This window comes from Leucoraja erinacea, chromosome 27 (genome assembly GCF_028641065.1).
Source record: "Leucoraja erinacea ecotype New England chromosome 27, Leri_hhj_1, whole genome shotgun sequence".
NCBI lineage: Eukaryota > Metazoa > Chordata > Chondrichthyes > Rajiformes > Rajidae > Leucoraja > Leucoraja erinaceus.
The window spans coordinates 11,471,554-11,490,357 of NC_073403.1; the positions used below are offsets into that span (position 1 = coordinate 11,471,554).

Genomic DNA, 18,804 nt, shown 5'->3' on the forward strand with positions numbered 1-18,804 from the left:
CTAACACTTACTATTTTAATAGTTGTAACTTCACACAGGACAAGCAAGTTCATGAAGGTTGGTGGCGGAGTAGCGGAAGGGCGTGACTTGGGGTAATTCCTCTACTGCAAAATATGTCTGCAAGGATGCCTCTGGCATTTGGTGAGCTGGCACCGGCCTCCAAAGACCATCAGGACTGCAAGGACACAGAGTTAAATTAGTTTGATCCCCTCCGTTATCTGTTTGGTACAACAAATAGTTAATAACGAATTGTTTACAATCCACTTTCTTATGCGCATTGCGCGGAATAAATTCAGGATATCGCATCTGCCATGGTAATAGCACCATAGTATTGGCTATTAGTACCAAAAGGATTTCATAATAGTCAAATCAGGAATCTATTAAATCGACATTTAGGTTCCATATTCGCACATTTTTTAATTATTAATATCTACTTCCACAGTGTTTGACTAAGTAATATAGAACACTTTATCCTGACAACGAGCAACCTTAATGTTATTTAACAAATCTTGTCTTGAAACTGTTTGAACTCATCGAGTTTATTGTGTGTACGTCAACATGTAGACAGCACACGGGTAAACAGGGGATTATTGAGCGATGATTTATCACAATTTGCACAGTTCAAACGTCCTTCTGCAGTTCATTGTATCTCCCCTACCAATACAGTTTCTGTTACATAAATTGCCATTCTGATGTGATTAGTACTTTAATTAATTGAATAATTATTTTATCGTAAAATTACTTTAAATATTTAGGTGAGCTTTTGTTTTGTTTCAGGAAGACCCAATTGGGTTGGCGTTATTCTTGTTTTTGCAATCTTATTTCTTCTTTAATGCCTTGCATAATTTTACGTGTAAATTATGTGTACGTGTGTTTATCTGCGTCTATGTACCTGTGATGCTGCTGCAAGTAAGATTTGTATTGGTCCTCTTCCTCACTGTCCTTGTGCGTATGACAATAAACTCAACTTGATTTGATGCAGTTCATCATTCTGGGGGGGGGGGGGGGGGGGGGGGGGGGGGGGGGGGGGGGGGGTGGTGGTGGAGGGGGGGGGTTAGTGGGGAGGCGAAGGCTCTAGATATCTTCTACCCTTTACGCCAACCAGTGGTTCCAGATAATCGTCTTTGTCTAATTTTAGGAACTCTACCACCAGGGTAAATACCCATCAACCTGTCTACCCTGCCTTAACATTCTGTTTGGGGAACTCAAGTCTAGTCCATACTGAAGATAGGCACTAAATGCTGGAGTAACTCAGCGGGTCAGGCAGCAGCATCTCTGGAGAAAATGAATAGGTAACGTTTTGGCCAAGACCCTTCTTCAGACAACATCCATTTCCAAAATATTCCAACATTTTGTGTTTATATTCGGTGTAAACCAGTATCTGCAGTTCCTTCCTGCACATCCAGTCTACACTGCCCCTGTTCTTTATCCATGGCCCTAGATCCCTTTGGTCTTGACTCTCTTTATCTGAATACTTTTAGACGGGTGGATCTGAGGCATTTAGAACTATTCGAATGTTTGTCATCCTAACCCGTAACTAATTCTCAGAGAAAGCACATTTTGCTCAGTGGTCACCGCGTTTATTCCACGTTACTAATATCAGTCGTTTGCTTCTTCAGCAAATAAACGACGTGGCTTGAATTTAGGATTGCCACCTATGGAATTTTGCACATTTTATTTTTGAAACGGAACAAGCCCAGATGACGACAGTCCTTGCACGGAACAGAAAACTTCCAACATCGATGAAGGGCATCGATCTTTTTCCTTTTTTTTTAAAGGAATAAAAATACAGCATCTTACGAACGACTTAAATATCCATGGCACAATCTCAGTCAATTCAAAGATATTTGGTGCCTGGCACAATGCCACCTTTACAGAATTTATTTAAATTTTTTTGAAAAAACGAGTTTGGCACCTCTGTGGAAAGACAGCGAAAAGACAATATTTTAGGTAGAAACACTTGCAACGAAACTTTTTTCTCTCTCTCCACAGATGTTGCCTTTCACCATTTCACCATTTCCTGTTGATATTTGTCATATTTGTTAGAAAGTTGAAAACCTGGAAATATTTAAATTAGTATTTCAATGATTTGCTGCGCCCAACCACGGTCACTGGCAAAATGTGTAGGAAAGAATTGCAGGTGCTGGTTTAAATCGAAGGTAGACACGAAATGCTGGAGTAACTCAGCGGGACAGGCAGCATCTCTGGAGAGAAGGAATGGGTGACGTTTCGGGTCGAGACCCTCCTCTCCAGAGATGCTGCCTGTCCCGCAGAGTTACTCCAGCATTTTGTGTCTACCTACGGTCACAGGTTGTTGGATTTGATCACCTACCCAGATCCCCACTTTTATATGACTTGTCCACTTGTCAGTTGTGAGACGTTTGTCACACGTGCCCAATGGGTATCTTGCTGACAAAGCAATGGGTTGTATTGAATCCTGTGTGGTTGAAACTGCCTGCCAAAGCACAGACTGTGTTCCGCACATACGTGTATCTGATAGTGGTGGTGGTAGAAGGAGAGGGGGGGTGGAGGGGGGGGGGGGGGGGGGGGGGGGTCAAGTGGAAATAAATGAGTACGAACATGGAGTTAGACTAGGGTGGGGAGCAATATGGAGTGTAGAATAAAGTTGCATTGTTGTTGCGCCGATAGGCCCACTTGTGTGATGATATGCACCAATTATAGAATAACTGGTCAGAATGGTTGCACGTTCCGTGCTTGGCTTGATGCTGGGAACCTCATAACAATGTCCGATAAAATATAACGCTTATTTAATGTAATTAAAGTTAGTGGCCATGTGTTTTTTTGAGGGGGTGGTATGCGTATGTGTGGAGGGTGGGTGAAGAAGTGCGAATACTGAAGGGACTTGTATGGGATGTGATTATGTGATTAGTCGCCAGATTGAGATGTGGTTGTAATTTCATGTAATCATTTTGAGGTCATTATTGAAAATAATTATATTCTGACGCGGAAGGGAGGAAACGTCGTCATATCCTAGGTACATTCCAGACCACAAACCACTTGGTGCAGGTCGGGGAGTTAGTGCTGCTGGATCACTGGGCCAACTCGGCGCCTATTCAAATGGTGCCTTGTTAGATAAGGCAGAGTCAACTCCTCGTGTGAAAGACAATGGCCTGGACCACTCAGTTCTCCATGACTACTGAGGTTGAAAGAATAACTCCAACGGGACAAAATGACGAGGAGAAGGGTGGAGCAGCGGGGAGGGAGTGGACTGAGCGTGCTGAGGACTTGACGAAAGAAAATAAAGGGCCCTGATCACTAATAGGAGATAGAAGAAGATTTTAATATTTATTTTTTAATAAATTCAATAGGTATCTGAGGGGTGACTTTTCCCACAAAAGTGGGTGGGTGTACGGAACGAGCTGCCGGAGGAGGTAATTGAGGCGGGGACTATCCCAACGTTTAAGAAACAGTTAAACAAGTACATGGGTAGGATAGGTCTGGAGAGATGTGGGTCAAACGTGGGCAGGTGGAACTAGTGTAGACGGGACATGTTGGCGGGTGTGGGTAAGTTGGGCCGAAGGGCCTGTTTCCACGCTGTATGACTACGACTCTAAGAAATTGGGAGCCAAGTTAGGAAGGGCATAAAGGCACGTCGATATTTTAAACCTTTTCTTCCTGCGTAGCCGCTACATGTACATTTTGACATCCCACGAAACCTCGCCATGCATTGTACAGAAAGGGTTTAACTTTCGTCGCATGTTTCCGGTGTTCAGGGAATCCCACAGACATTCACAACAATGAAGGTTCAGGTTTAGTTTAGCCACAGTTCAGGCAAAGTGGCAGCCAATTTGCTAACGGAACAACTTGCCAAGGAACCACTTACCAAACACCTGTGTCCTAGTAGTCGCGTGTAAACACATACATGGTGGAGTTGGATTGGTAGAGTATCCAACTTGTGTCAACTAGGTTGCGTAGAAAGGGATACAACGAATGTTGTCCAAAACAGTGTGTAACCTGAATATAATGTAATATGACACCTATAGCCAACAAGCCATAATGATATGACAACTTTAAGTGCCTCACATTATCGTGAGGCGCAGGAACCTATGGAGCAAAGCATAAATGTAACATGTGTTATCGATAACTATCGATAACATTCAGCAGGTACCGTATACATTCCACATTTAACTGCCTTTCCCCTCCCCACGACAATATATGGTGATCGGAGTGAACTTGTTTTCTCCATTTCCCGTCCATCTCAATGCTACATCCATTCATTTACCCAGCCCCCCAAGTTCCACAGCCTCCATTACCTGACCCAGCACATTCTGACACTCTCACCCTTAAATATCTCACAGTGCGAAGCATCCTTTGCTCAGTATCTTTATTCTGTTAATTCCTCTGCATTGATGTTACTCAGCCAGTTCCCAATCTGTGCAGAAAGAAACCGCTGATGCTAGTTTATACCGAAGGTAGACACAAAGTGCTGGAGTAGCTCAGCGGGTCTCGCAGCATCTCTGGAGAAAAGGGATGGGTGACGTTTCGAGTCGAGACCCTTCTTCAGACGTTTGACCCGAAACGTCAACCATCATTTTTCTCCAGAGATGTTGCGTGTCCTGCTGAGTTACTCCAGCACTGTGTGTCCATTCCCTAAAACTGTCTGCCTTGGAATAAGCAAAATTTGTTCAGTATCTTTATTCTGCGAATTCCTCTGCATTGATGTTACTCAGTCATTTCCTTAAATTGTGTAGGAAGACACCGCAGATGCTGGTTTATACCGAAGAATGACACAAAATGCCACGGTAACTCCGCGGTACAGGCAGCATCTCTGGATCGAAGGTATGGGTGACATTTCAGGTCGAGCCACAAGGCCCTGCAGATGTTGGAATCTTGAGCAAAACAGAAAGCGCTGGAGGAACTCCGCGGGACAGGCAGCATCGGGGAAGTTTGAAGAGGTATCCCGACGGGAAACATCGCCTGTCCATTCCCTGCCCAGACAAGAATTGACCCGATGAGTTCCTCCAGGACTCTGTGTTTTAAATTCAATGCTGCCCCATGCGGGATTTTGCATAGCTTGTATAAGGCGGATACATGCACTGATGATAGACATGCGCCTCGATGAGAAACATCAAATTAGTACACATACCCAGACGCCACCATGCATCAATGAACACATACATGAATATGTGCAAAGGCAAGATATACACACGGAGACGTGCACCACAAGTGCACGATGCACGCAATGCAAATGCATAATCTATGTAAACATAGACAAAACACATACATATCCAATGGCACGTGTTTGCAGGCACGCTTATCGCACAAAGAATGATTGTTCTTTTAAACAGGTGACAATATAAACATTTGTGTTACTGCGCCGCAAAGAAAGTATCAAATTGTGATGAATGCACATGTCAGTGATGCTCGGGGACTTCCAGCATCGCTGACCGGATGATATATCTTGATGCCCATTGGGTGAAGATGCCCATTAACATTTGCCAATTTCCAGAATGAGTCACCTAACACAATTCCTAGCATGTAACAGGCTGACGACTCATCGGAAATTCCCCCCAAATGATGAACGTTAACAAGTAATAGGAATGGCTACTTCGCAACAACCACAATAGGAATGCTGCCTTCAGCTCATGAGTCACAGGTGGCTTCCAGATGCAGACACCTTCGCTCAGCCCATGTGAACCAACACGATCTCCCGGTTGCTGGACACTCCTTCTCCTTCCCATTCCTACACAGACCTTTCTGTCCTAGGTCTCCTCCATTGTCAGAGAAAGGCTAAACGCAAATTGGAGGAACAGCATCTCATATTTTGCTTGGGCAGCTTACAGCCCAGTGGTATGAATATTGATTTCCCTCACTTCAGGTGGCCCCGGCATTCTCTCTCTCTCCATCGCTCTCGCTTCTAATTTTCGCCCTACAGACAGCTTACAATGGCCTGTTTCCTTTATCATCGTTATTTTTTTGCATATCTTTCATTCATTGTTCTTTATCTCTCCACACCACCGTCTATATCTTTCGTTTCCCATATCCCTAACCAATCTGAAGAGAGGTCTCGACCCGAAATGTCACCCACTCCTTCTCTCCAGAGATGCTGCCTGTCCCGCTGAGTTACTCCAGCTTTGTGTGTATATCTCTCGCTATTCTCCTACACTCCCTTACCCGCACATGCTCACGAAATTAGTCAGATGGTGGTGAATCTGTGTAATTCGTTGCCACAGAAGGCTATGGAGACCAAGTTAATGGATATACTTAGGACAGAGATAGATCGATTCTTAATTAGTACGGGTGTCAGAGGTTATGGAAAGTGGCAGGAGAATTGGGTTAAGAGGGAGATATAGATCAGTTATGATTGAATGACGGAGTAAACTTGATGGGCTGAATGGCCTAATTCTGCTCCTATCATTTATGATCTTATGATCTTATGAAATGTTAGTTTAGTTACACTTCGCATGCTCGTAATATATATATTAAAATCCGACATTTGGAAATGCTTGCCGTTTTTCTTAAACATAACTCAGCAATGTTCCTACAGGAATGTATTTATTTGTAAGTGGTTTCACTTAATCGAACTGAGTGAGTGAAGCAAGATCTTGAACGGTAACTGATTTCTTACAGCAATCGCCTAGCGGGAGGTAAAGGGTGTGTGTCACGTCTACCACGCCCCAGAAAATCATCCCAAACAGATTCCAAGAAAACACATTCCTTGGGAACGATTCTCGCAAAAGTAACTTCTCCGCTGAGAACTCAGCGCATGTAGAGTCATAAAGTGTGGAAAAAGGCCGGACCTTCGGCCCAACTTGCCCACACCGGCCAACATGTCCCAGCTACTCTAGTCCCACCTGCCTGCGCTTGGTCCATATCCCTCCAAACCTGTCCTATCTGTCAAATGATTAACTAACGAGTTATATGTCCATTCAACTCTCTCGATCTACTTATCTCCACGTCTATCTACCCCCCCCCCCCGCATCTATTTACCTCCCATCTATCTACTCCTCCATCTATCTACCTCCACGCCTATCTACCTCCACATTTATCTACCTTCACATATATCTGCCCCTGCTTATATATACCACTCTATCTGAATACCCCTCTGTCTGTCTGTGTATCTATCTATCCATCCGTCCCCGCGCCCACCCGTCTGTCCGTCTGTCTGTCTATCTAACTGTTTACTACAGATGCTTGAATTTTGAGGAAAAAAACACACAATGCGGAGGAACTAACGGGGTCGGACAGCATCTCTGCAGGGAAACGAACATTTATTCAGCCTTCTGCCTGATGAAGACCGGAAACGTCTCCTGTCCATTCCCTCCACAGATGCTGCCTGACCCACTGAGTGCCACCAGCACTTTGTGATTTGTATCTATGGTGTATGTATTTATCTACCATCTCCATCTACCTCCATCTTTCTCTGTCTCTCTCTCTCGCTCTGTCTATCTCTCATTATTCTACATCGCTATCACGTAGATCATTCTATGTATCTATTACCATGTCTATTAGCTCCTGTTTCGCCCCATGCCTCTGCTTACTCGGAACATCGTTCTCTATCTACCTCTGCCTAAGGCTCTCAGGTTGTCCCTCATCTCCTTCGACAAAGTCATGAGCCTGAAGTCATTCACATTGTTAGTAATTTTATTCATGTGTACACACGCTCACACGCCCACGTGCGACCAGGAATGTCTCCCGTAGACCTCCGCCACTCACTGCAAGCTGCTTCGTCGAGTTAAACATAAAAACATAGAAAATATGTGCAGGAATGTGCCATTCGGCCCTTCGATCCTGCACCACCATTCAATATGATCATGGCTGATCATCCAAACTCAGTACTCCGTTCCTGCTTTCTCACTATATCCCTTGATTCCGTTAGCCCCAAGAGCTATATCTAACTCTCTCTTGAATATATCCAATGAATTGGCCTCCACTGCCTTCTGTGGCAGAGAATTTCACAGATTTACAAATGTCTGTGTGAAAAAGTTTTTCGTCATCTCAGTCCTAATTGGCCTACAGCACTTTGCCCAGCTATGTTTGTTTTTAAAGTGCTCTATAAATAAAACTATCCCCCCCTTGAATGTGACCCCCCCCCCCCCCCCCCCCCCCAACATCGGGAACATTTTTCCTGCATCTAGCCTTAAATTTCTATAAGATCCCCCTCATCCTTCAAAATTCGGTTGGAGTTGACGGAGTTCTCGGAGTTCCCCTCTCAGAAACTGCAAGTCTTTGCCAGTACGTTCCATAATTGTTTAACATATACACCTTCCCATCAAGTCAGACCTTGCTCGAGTTAAATTGTCCGCCGATGACGGACGCATATGAAATGAGATGTCATCGGTTCCTTGGGACAGGCCTCATCAAAGGAGAACATCTTCTCCCAAATTTTACATAAATGTTAGTGCTTCTATTTGGGTCTTTGAAGGAAATTAATATCACTACAGCCACATTCTCTTGCAGTGTTCCCTATAATTCGGCATTTGACCCTCCTTTGAGTACAAATCCAATTCACTTTCAAATAAATTGTTGAATTTATTCTCACCAACATCCAGCTAGGAAATTCAAGATCCTCGCGATGTCCCCTCTCATCCTTACGTCAACTCACCTCTACCTCTCCCTAAGTGAAAATATTCCCTTTTCATTCTTTTCGAAACTGCCCATGGGTCTTAAACCCCGGCAATAAATCTCCTCTTAACCTTCTCTGTTCCAGAAATATTATTTCTTCGAGGTAACGATTTTCACAGCATTTAAAAGGTGTTTGGACCAGTACTTTGGATTACCAGGTCATCGCAGGCTGTGGGCATAACGCTGGTAATTGGGATTAGTATAGAAAAGTATGGACATGGTGGGCCGAAGGGCCACTTTCTGTGCTGAGGGGTATGACTTTGTCTAAATGTCTTTAGACATACATAAACATTATCAAACCTTATGCCGAACACTAACCAAACACTGAATGGTCTCTTTAAGATTGATTTATTTAAAACGGGGTTGAAATACTGTAAATAATAGTGGGGCGGGTCAGGGTGGGTGGATAGCGGAGTGAAATATGCCTCCTGCGCCTGGATGGGCAAGAACTGGCGCCCGTCATCACTGTTGAGAAGACATATTCCATCACTGTCCGTGGACAGGACAGCCGGTGACAAGCCACTTCCTCCATTCATCATATTCGTCGGCAGTGACTCACACAGCGGGCTGCAGGGTGCGAACCTCGCGTCTGACTGAGCCCTAACACCCGGGTTTGACAATGTCACAGACAACAGTGAGAGGCTGAAGATGTCGCGTGGGATCTCTCAAGAGAGGCGCAAACAATATCAGACTAAACACAATAAGCCACAAAACTTTAAATATTTTAAATTTAAACGCCAAGAAAGTCAGTGAAGTGGATTGGGCGGAACATCAGGGCAGTCTGAATGGTGCGATCTAAATTTAGTTTAAATTTGATCCCTTGGTTTTTCTATGAAGGGAAAAAAAAGACGTTTTAATGTTTCTGAAAACTTAAAAGCGTTTAAATGTAGACCCGCATAGACACTGACGTGCAAACATCCTGTCAAACTGAACGTGTTGGGAGGGATGTGTTGATACTTTCCAAAGCATTTCGCTTTATTTTGCGCAGAATTCGCCCCTTCCCCCCTATTTAAAAATGTGTTGGCTGAAGTCATATCAGAGCCGGCCAGTCTGCGCCGAGTTGGGAGCTTTGAACTGTCTTGGGTTAATCTCCAGGTGAGAGTTCATGACCTGACATGCCGCAGGTAGAGCCCCGGGTCGATGGGGAGAGAGGGAGAGGGAGAGGGAGGTCAGGCACCGGATCTCACCCTTCGTTGGGGTGAGCAATCATTACGAAATAAATACTCGTAACTGCGCCCTCGGTTTGTGCACTTCCACTTTCTGAAATTAGCTCATTGGCTAAAGAAGATAATTAATTTTAGATATGAACAAATTGCCACTTATAGTGTAAACATTACAAATCACACTTATCTGCATACCCACGAAGCCTGAACACGAGTCGCTTTGAATTTGGAGGCTCGGGTTTGTATCCCTTGTTAACCTGAATCAACATTGGTACCATAGAATCGCACAGAACAAGAGACAAGTTATCCCATCCAACCTGCGCCGCACCACTTGAGACTTTCCCCCTTCCAATTTTCCACTGTGATGTTCGTTCCCCGCACCCACCCCCCACCCACCTCTATCAAAGTACAGTATATCTTCATCTCTCGTTTGATAGTGTAGGAAGAAACCGCAGATGCTGGTTTACACCGAAGATAGACACAAGATGCTGGAGTAACTCGGCAGGACAGGCAGCATCTCTGGAGAGAAGGAATGGGTGACGTTTCGGGTCAGTCTGAGAAAGGGTCTCGACCCGACACGTCACCCATTCCTTCTCTCCAGAGATGGGTCCCGCTGAGGTGACGTTTCGGTAGCCGCGGTCAGTCTGTTTAAATTGAAAGGGGTGACTTCCGGGTCGAAAGGTTTCTTCTCGACACGACACGTCACCCATTCCTTCTCTCCAGAGATGTTGCCTGTGTCACTGAGTTACTCCAACATGTTGTGTCTCTCGTCAGTTTAAACCAGCATCTGCAGTTCCTTCCTACACATGTCACCTAAGGACCACATTAATTGGGCCCGTCACCCATACAATAGTATGGAGTCCATACCCAGTAAAACGGGAGCCGTTCCTTCCATCGGTTCAAGCCCCGTTAACCCAATGTTAGGTCTGTGGAGACTGAGGGTCAGGTTTGGCTGAGGGATGATGAAGATGTCGGAGGGAGGGGCGAGGCAGGGAAGATAAAACATTTATCGTCCGACAAGCGATAAATGGGATGATTTCAGGGTGCGGGCGGACGGCTGCGGGGGGAAGGAGTCATTCTGAATCTATTGCCTCTCCTTGGCAAAGTCACGCCCTCAATCTGCCATTGAATAGAAAGGAACAAAAAATGGATTTTAACTCTCTTTCATCATATTACATGTCCCTCGCATCTCTTTGTGTCCCTGCCCTTTGCTTATATCTCCCCCTTTGTCTGTCACATGCAGTCGTGTGTCTGTTCCTTTTCCACACTGATTGCGAGGTAATATTTCACCCTTCTATATTGAAAACGTCTACGCATCTCTTTCTATATGGCGATCATTGATAAAATATACACACAGTTTCTCACCAAAGCGCATACGCATTGAACACATCCTCAAACACCAGGGACGTGGTCCTTTTGCTCTTTGTTTCTACGCCGTAATAAATATTAAATGTATAAAGGTTTACTATAGTAGTAACTTCTAGTGAGTCACGTTGAATGGTATTCCGTAATGTGTCACACCCAGTAACTCGCTGATATTCTTAAAACAGGGTGGAATATAGCTTTCTGTAAAATCATAGTGACCTAATGTAGGAATTAACTAATAACGGAGATGGCTTGGTGTGGCCGAGAGAGCGGTCTGAGAGGCCGACAGAGGCGTGGTGCTGAGTTAGATTCTTACACTCACAGCCTGTACGCGGCAATACACCTGGGCAGGAATAGGTAGGCGGTGGGTGCGGCGCAGCGAGGGCATGTATCTGCCTTGGGTGGTGTGTGAACAGTGAAATGCTCCCCGCCGCATTCGGCCACATAGAATTAAACCAAAGCCCGGTAAGCAGGAGAAGAGAGGGAAGGGGATATGAATATTCCGGATTATCATTCAATCAGCTTTCCCCCCCAAAACGTGCTCATGTTCAGGGTAGGTAGACACAAAATGCTGGAGTAACTCAGCGGGCCAGGCAGCACCTCTGGATAGAGGGAATGGGTGACATTTCTGGTCGAGACCCTTCTTCAGACTGGGAGTTGGAGATTAATGTGCGCAAATTGGCGGCGGTGATTTCAACATTACAACAGCGACTAGTCAGTCTTCAAACCTCTGCAAAGCACATCGGGATAATTTTTTAAACGGACGTGACAGGCACTATGTAAAAAGAGTATTTTCTTCAAAAAACTGAAAAGCCCCTTGCGGTGACAGGAACCCGAGCCAAGGCTGCAGTCTGGATTCCAACAACAACTCAGATGTCTAATGGGTGCTGGAATAAAACAATGTTTGAATTCCAATCTTTATTTGGCTCAGTCTGCGCTTGTCCCTGTCCTAAGGTGATCTCACTTCAACAGCGTACCTGCTGAAAAAAAATCCCTAAATCATCTGTTACAATTAGAAACGAGATAACGCTCATGTAAACTAAAAGCGGCTCTAATCTCCGAGGAGTTTATCCACGCTCTCACCCAGTTCAAAACATTTTAGAAGTTTATTTGATCGGAATAGTGCTTTACAATTAATACATTGGTTGGCCAGACTTTCCTTCACACCTTGCCCAATCGCTTGTGGGTAGATCTGATAACGACTAACATGGTTTGTTTTAAATATATATTACATTTAAACACATTATTTCAAGCTTTTGTTTCGCGAAAGGAGATGTTGAGGGAGCGCTTGAGCCAGCGGGGAGAGAGGGGGTAGCTGACAGCTTTAAGTTTCAACACGCATCCGACAGTTTTCCCGAGTCTGTTTCAAAGTCCGGCGAGGTTACAAGTCCATGGTACTGTGGTATATTTCAGGTGAAGGCCCCCTTGGTTCAGTTTTACCCAGCCGCGGAGACGCCCTTGCCGCAGCTAGCAGACGGGGCGACTCGGCAGGCTTACCTGACACTCTTTCTGCATTCTGCATTCCTCTTTTCCGCCAGCCCCGTCTATCTCCTCGCCTCCTGTCTCAATATTATTCTCACTTTCTCTCCCCAGTTTTCACTCCTAAGCCCATCTCCGTATAAACCGGATTTCTCCCTTTGATTTTCCTTTACCATTAAGCATCTAATCTTTTGTTTTTATCTCTACCGCTCCCCCATTCTCCCCCTTCGTTCAACCCTTTTCGGCGTGGGTTTCGTCTAATTTCTTCCTTTCTTTCTGGCTCGGGTCTCGGATTGCCAGTCCTGTAACAGGATCAATCAGTCGGTGTATGTGATACAGCAGGCATCAGATAACACAGTTTGTTGATCAGATCAGATACTTCCCCAAGTGCACGCGTAAACCTCCTTGACCGCCTTTTCAAATGAGCTGGAACGAGTTTATTCACAGCCAATTCATTGCGTACAGTCGCGAATAAAAAGCAAAGCAAAGCAAACCACACACACACACACACACACACACACACACACACACACACACACACACACACACACACACACACACACACACACACACACACACACACACACACACACACACACACACACACACACACACACACACACACACACACACACACACACACACACACACACACACACGTCAGCAAAGAGGAGTACTTACCACCAGATCGGATAGCCAGCCAGACCGCGGGTCGAATTGAACAGAAGCGACAGCACAAATCCAAACAGGTACAAATCCATGAGTGTGGCAGGGTGTAAGTGGCAGAGAGAGAGGTTTGATACCGAGGGGGGGAAAAGTTTTTTTCCCCCAAAAAAATAAAGTTGGAAGGCAGCAATCTCGGGGTCAACACTTCACCATAAGGACGGGAGCGTCCTCACATTATACAGATAGATGCTAATATAAAAGTAAAGGGGTTCAAATGCACGTCGGGACCCAATCCGATCTCACCGCCTTAGGACACAGATGATTATATAGTTCGGCGCTGTCAATCATGCCTTACCACCCCAATATCCAGCTAATTGCACAAGGTAGTGTTTTGATGCTCGTTAGTTTGTCGGCTCTGTAATGATAAAATTGTTGAGAGGAGGGCACTTTGAATAGGAAGGATGGGAGAATGAGCTCCTGCCGGGATGGTCGCCATGGTAACACTTGGAGAGTTATAACCAGGCTTGGCCTTTTCACAGCCCCTAAAGAAAGGAGGGAATGTAAGAATGATAATGGTCGACATGTGTTAACCTTCTCTTCAACACAAAACAGCATGATGAATATGGGCACAGCAAGAGGGACGGCAAATAAATTCAGGATTATATGTGTCTCTCTGGGGCATTTTAAAAAGACAGTAGCCCTTTGACAGTCTGACATAGTCTATATTTAATAATTCTCAAGTATCGCACTGACAGAAAATCTTTTCACACTTGTCTAACTTTTTAATTATGAAATGTCCACGGTGACAGCGCAATAAACGAAGCAGTCACTTCGAATTTTACATGTCTTGTGGGAAAAATCGGATCGAATTTGTTTGGGATTAAAGACCGAAATTATTTGTAACTGGTGATTCGGGATGGCTGTGGGAGGGGAAGTAAACGAGCGGCTGTGTCTGGTGAATCCGTGTTAATACAAGACCAATTCTATCAGCTTATCTCTCCTGTGCGCCTAAAAAAAAGTGGGGGGGGGGGGGGGGGGGGGGGGGGGGGGGGGGTTATTAACAAAAACTTTTTTTTTTCAGATAAATCTTTTTGGAGTTAATATGAACGAACCGATAGTAGCGAATAAAAGGAGGAATACGCATGTACATAATTTGGGAACTAGCGTGGGAGGAAAACAGCGGGTGGGCAATTCGTGACAACTCTAACAGTGTACTGCGAAGAAGCGATAACGTTGCTATTCCGCTCACCCATCAGTATAAATCCGCATCGTAGATATTAGGTAATAATTATACAAAATGTTTGACTGCCGTGGGCTAATGTGAGGGTTTATTATTTGTCCAGTGACACTGAGAGACACGCACCTGCTGTTTTGCACACAGCAATTAACTTTGAAACTTGTAAATACATTTTGTTGGGTTTTTTTTACATATGACAACAATCTGGTTGTTTTGGCTTCTATTCTACGCTTGATTTTTTTTTGGCTTCTCGCGTGTTTTGTAAAATTCGCTTCATTCGCTTCATTTTTCTACAAATGAAGCGAATAGGGCGAGCGAGGAGGTCAGGGAGCAGAGTTCCTGGGAAGTAAAGGCTACGAAGGGGTCTTGGGGCTTCGGAGAGTCCGAAGATTCTCTACTCGTCGTTATTGGCCCTCACTGGAGCCCGCTGACAGTTTTCAGGACTAAGCTGCCGACCTTGCGGACTGAACAATGTCCAAGCGACTCCTCACAATTCTTATCCGTGGCTCCTCACTATACCAAGGGTTTGAAAAACGGTCTGGGGGCTCGCTTCAAACGGACGCAACGCGGGAATCAATATAACCCTCTCAAAAGCGCAAAAAACGATCGCTTTTTAATTACTTTTCAATATCTCATCTAATTTATTTCGTGTATACAGGGGAAATGTTCCTTGGTCGTCCACAGCTACGTCCAAAGGGAGTAGAGGAGGGAACCGTGGGAATGTTGGGGAAGGTGGGGGTGGGGCGGGGAGGGGGGAAAATGGATGATTTAATATTGGAGCCCGAGGGAGTAAAATGTTGCTAGGAACACACACAAACAGACAAAATTCAAAGGATCTATAAAACGAAACACGCCCCGACCCGCAACAACAAATAAGACAAAACACAAAAAAATAAACAGGGCAACTTCTACAATTTATTTATTGTCTGTGTAAAATCCTTTGATGTGGGCCGATCGCATGCAAAACTGCAATTTTCGCAACACACCGAAACTTTAGGTGCTCATTAGAACCATTTAGGACATAAACTACTTGGTGCGACCTTACATTTTGCTCAATCACTCAGGAATGGCAGTGTGATAAACGAGAGATCCCACGGATTTAGGGCAAGAGCTGCTACCTCATAATCTCACACCATCTCCTCTTCCTCGAGGCTTCTCTGAAAAATTCTCTTATTTTAAGTTTTAAACATACATGAATCTTCGATGTCCGTTCTAATCCATCGTAACACCGACACGATCCGTTTACTAGTGGCATTTCTCCAGCCTCGGACAATCCGAGGTTTCCTTATCCATCTACGCGCTTATCGTTCAATAATATAGATTACACTCCGTCTATTCCGCTCGGCTTTGTATCCAAACTATATTTCCTTCAGCTTTGCCCCATCAAACCAAAAAGGGGGTAGTTTAGGACAGAAACATTAGTAAAATGGAACTTAAAAATCAAATCGTTTCCTCCCTCAATATGGGTTTCAATATACTAAGCATCTATGCATTCTCCTTGGTTTCACGCCATTTCATATTTACACTAATATAAGGAACTTTTGTGCCACAAAATACAAGTGCTGATTTTGATAAATGTGCCGCAATACGAAATATTTATTGACATCCAAACATGGTTCAAGTATCGCAGCTTTTCCTCTGATCCAAATATAAATGGTGCCCACATACAACACGTATGATACAAGGATGCAGGCAGGTAAGATACAGGCCGTATATACTAGATAACGAGGCCAGGCCCAGCAAAAAATAGTTTCAATGGAACTGCGGGAATTTCGGGCATGTGGGCGCGTGTTTAGACTGTGATAGGAGATTAACTAGCATCCCATTCCATACATTGAGACGGGGTGTCAGCGTTTTCATCGAAGCACAGTTGTTGTGTGTTACAGTTAAACTAACGAGAGACGGGGTCAAGGACTCGATGGTTTGCAGAAGAAGCGAAGCGGACGGGGTGCGTGGATTGCGGTGTCCGCTCTCGCCAATGCAATCCATTGACGGCAGCGCCATCTCGTGGCACCGACCAAAGGTCTTCGACACGTAATATTAACTCTGCATCTCTCTCTCTCTTTCTCCATAGATGCTGCCTGGCTTGCTGTGTTTTTATACGCATTTTTCTGTTTTAACTCTCAATCAAGCATGACTTTGCTTTTAATTATGTATTTAAATGCGATAACTCACCATCAGACTTATTTAGGGGGTGGAAGATTGCAACCTTCACGTGATCCGCCCTGTTTGGACTAATGCAATCAACTCGAGGTGCACAAACGGAAGATCAAATAGAACAAGTTGCCCAACAACGTTAGGCTGTGCACGCCACATGAAAGAAGAAGAAGAAGACTTATTTAGGAGACAAGGAACTGCAGATGCTGGGAATCTTGAGTAACATACAAAATCCTGGAGTAACTAAACGGGTCGGACAGTATCAATGGAAGACATGTATAGGCGACGATTTGTGCCGGCACCCACCTTAATATCCCTTTTCACTGAGCACTATTATTGTTTTCGGATGTCTTACAATCCAGTCAATGATTAAAATCAACTTAAAAAGATATAAAGGTTTGTCACCGATTGGAGCAGACCAGAAATTCACAAGAAATTGATTAAAACATGCCTTTAAACTAAAGACAAAGAAAGCATCTTGCAGAAGAAAAATAAAATAAAGATACCACGCCTAATAAAGGGGCAGGGAAAGCCTTCAAGAACTGTTTGGAATGGGAAAGGGTCCAGAGTTGACGGCCCAGGAAGTTGCTAGTGTAGTGCGCCTAGGAACAGTACATAGCATATGGGAATCAGTGGGATAGGTAGCTTCTCCTCACGAACAAGAGGTTATAGCTGATGCCATAGGCCTATGCGATAATGCCCAGAATTGAACCTAACCTGGCAAACAAAGGTTTGGAAGAGGTAGTGTGAGAAAATTAGGAAGTTATTCTGATGGAAAAGCAACATAGGCAAACATAACCATATGCAAGTAAACTGGAGATATTGCTGGACGATTGGAAGGAAACATATAGAGTTTCCACAAAAGTGTTGAAATACTATATGTACTGACAATGGAGTTATAAAATTCTTACTTGCAGTAGCTGAGCAGGCAGGGCATAAACCTGCCAGGTATTAACCCGAGTGAGTGGTTAGTACTGTGCTGATTCTGGGAGCCCCAGAAATGGGAAGTATTCTCTTTTGACATTCTTTATCTTAATAAACACTACTATGCTGTGACATACTTTTATTGTTTGACTCCTTTATATTCATGAACTCTGATCATGAGTTTGCTCCTTTTTAATCCAAGTTTTAAAACCAAAACCATGTCACTTCTTGAGACTTCTATCTTGTAACATCACAGTATTGTTTTAATGTACCTATGTGGGTTGTAGTCAAATTTTACCTAATAACCCAGTAAAATGGCACAGTGGTACAATGGTAGAGCTGCTGCCGTACACTGCCAGAGACCTGGGTATGATCCTGACTACCGGTACTGTCTGAATGGAGTTTGTACGTGCTCCATGTGACCATAGGGTTTTCTCTGGATGCTCCAGTTTCCTCCCACATCTTATAGAGTGCAGGTTTGTAGGTTAATTGATTTCTGTAAAATTGTCCCTAGTGTGTAGCATGGAACTAGTGTACAGGTGATTGCTGATCGGCGTGGACTAGTTGGGCCGAAGGGACTGTTATCACACTGTATCAGTAAACTAAACTAAACTAAACTAAACAGCGTATTAGATGCATTTCAATATTAAGAGCTTAAAATGTTACTTTTTAAAGATTTTCTTGACATCCTGAGGTTGAATTGGTATAGATAGTTATTTTACACAACAGATCTTGCAAGAATCCAGAGGACTGGAAAATCACAAATGTAACACCACTGTTTAAGAAGGGAGCAAGGCAAAGGAAAGGAAATTATAGGCCAGTTTGCCTGAATTCAGTGGGGGGTAAACTTTTAGTCATTTATTATAGATGAGGTTTTGGGGTTCTTGGAAACAAATAACAAAATAGGCAGCAGTCAGCATGGTTTTGTTAACTAGAGATCTTGCCTGACAAATCTGTTAGATGTTTTTGAGGAAGTAACAAGCAGGATGGACAAAAGGGATCTGGAAGATAGACACAAAGTGCTGGAGTAACTCAGCAGGTCAAACAGCATCTCAGTCTGAAGGAGTGTCCCGACCCAAAATGTCACATCCTTTATCTCCAGCGACACTGCCTGACGCACTGAATTACTCCAGCACTTTGTGTCTATCTTTGGTATAACCTAGCACCTCCCGTTCTTTGTTTCTACAAAGGGGATCTGGATGTTGTTTACTTGGATTCTCAGAATCC

The 18,804-nt window shown here is 44.2% G+C and overlaps 1 protein-coding gene and 1 long non-coding RNA gene across 2 annotated transcripts in view; one reads left to right on the plus strand and one right to left on the minus strand.

Moving 5' to 3' along the window:
- wnt3 (wingless-type MMTV integration site family, member 3) overlaps positions 1–14,199 on the minus strand; it is a 59,607-nt gene extending 45,408 nt beyond the window's left edge. The window contains exon 1 of the mRNA XM_055657030.1: positions 13,275–14,199. Within this exon, the coding sequence (XP_055513005.1) occupies positions 13,275–13,354 (80 nt within the window). The 5' untranslated portion in view covers positions 13,355–14,199. The remainder of the gene's footprint in view (positions 1–13,274) is intronic.
- Positions 10,475–17,708, plus strand: LOC129710211 (uncharacterized). The gene is made up of 2 exons (XR_008725648.1): positions 10,475–13,342; positions 16,571–17,708. It is a non-coding gene; the product is annotated as an uncharacterized LOC129710211 (long non-coding RNA).
- The last annotated feature ends 1,096 nt before the right edge of the window (positions 17,709–18,804 follow it).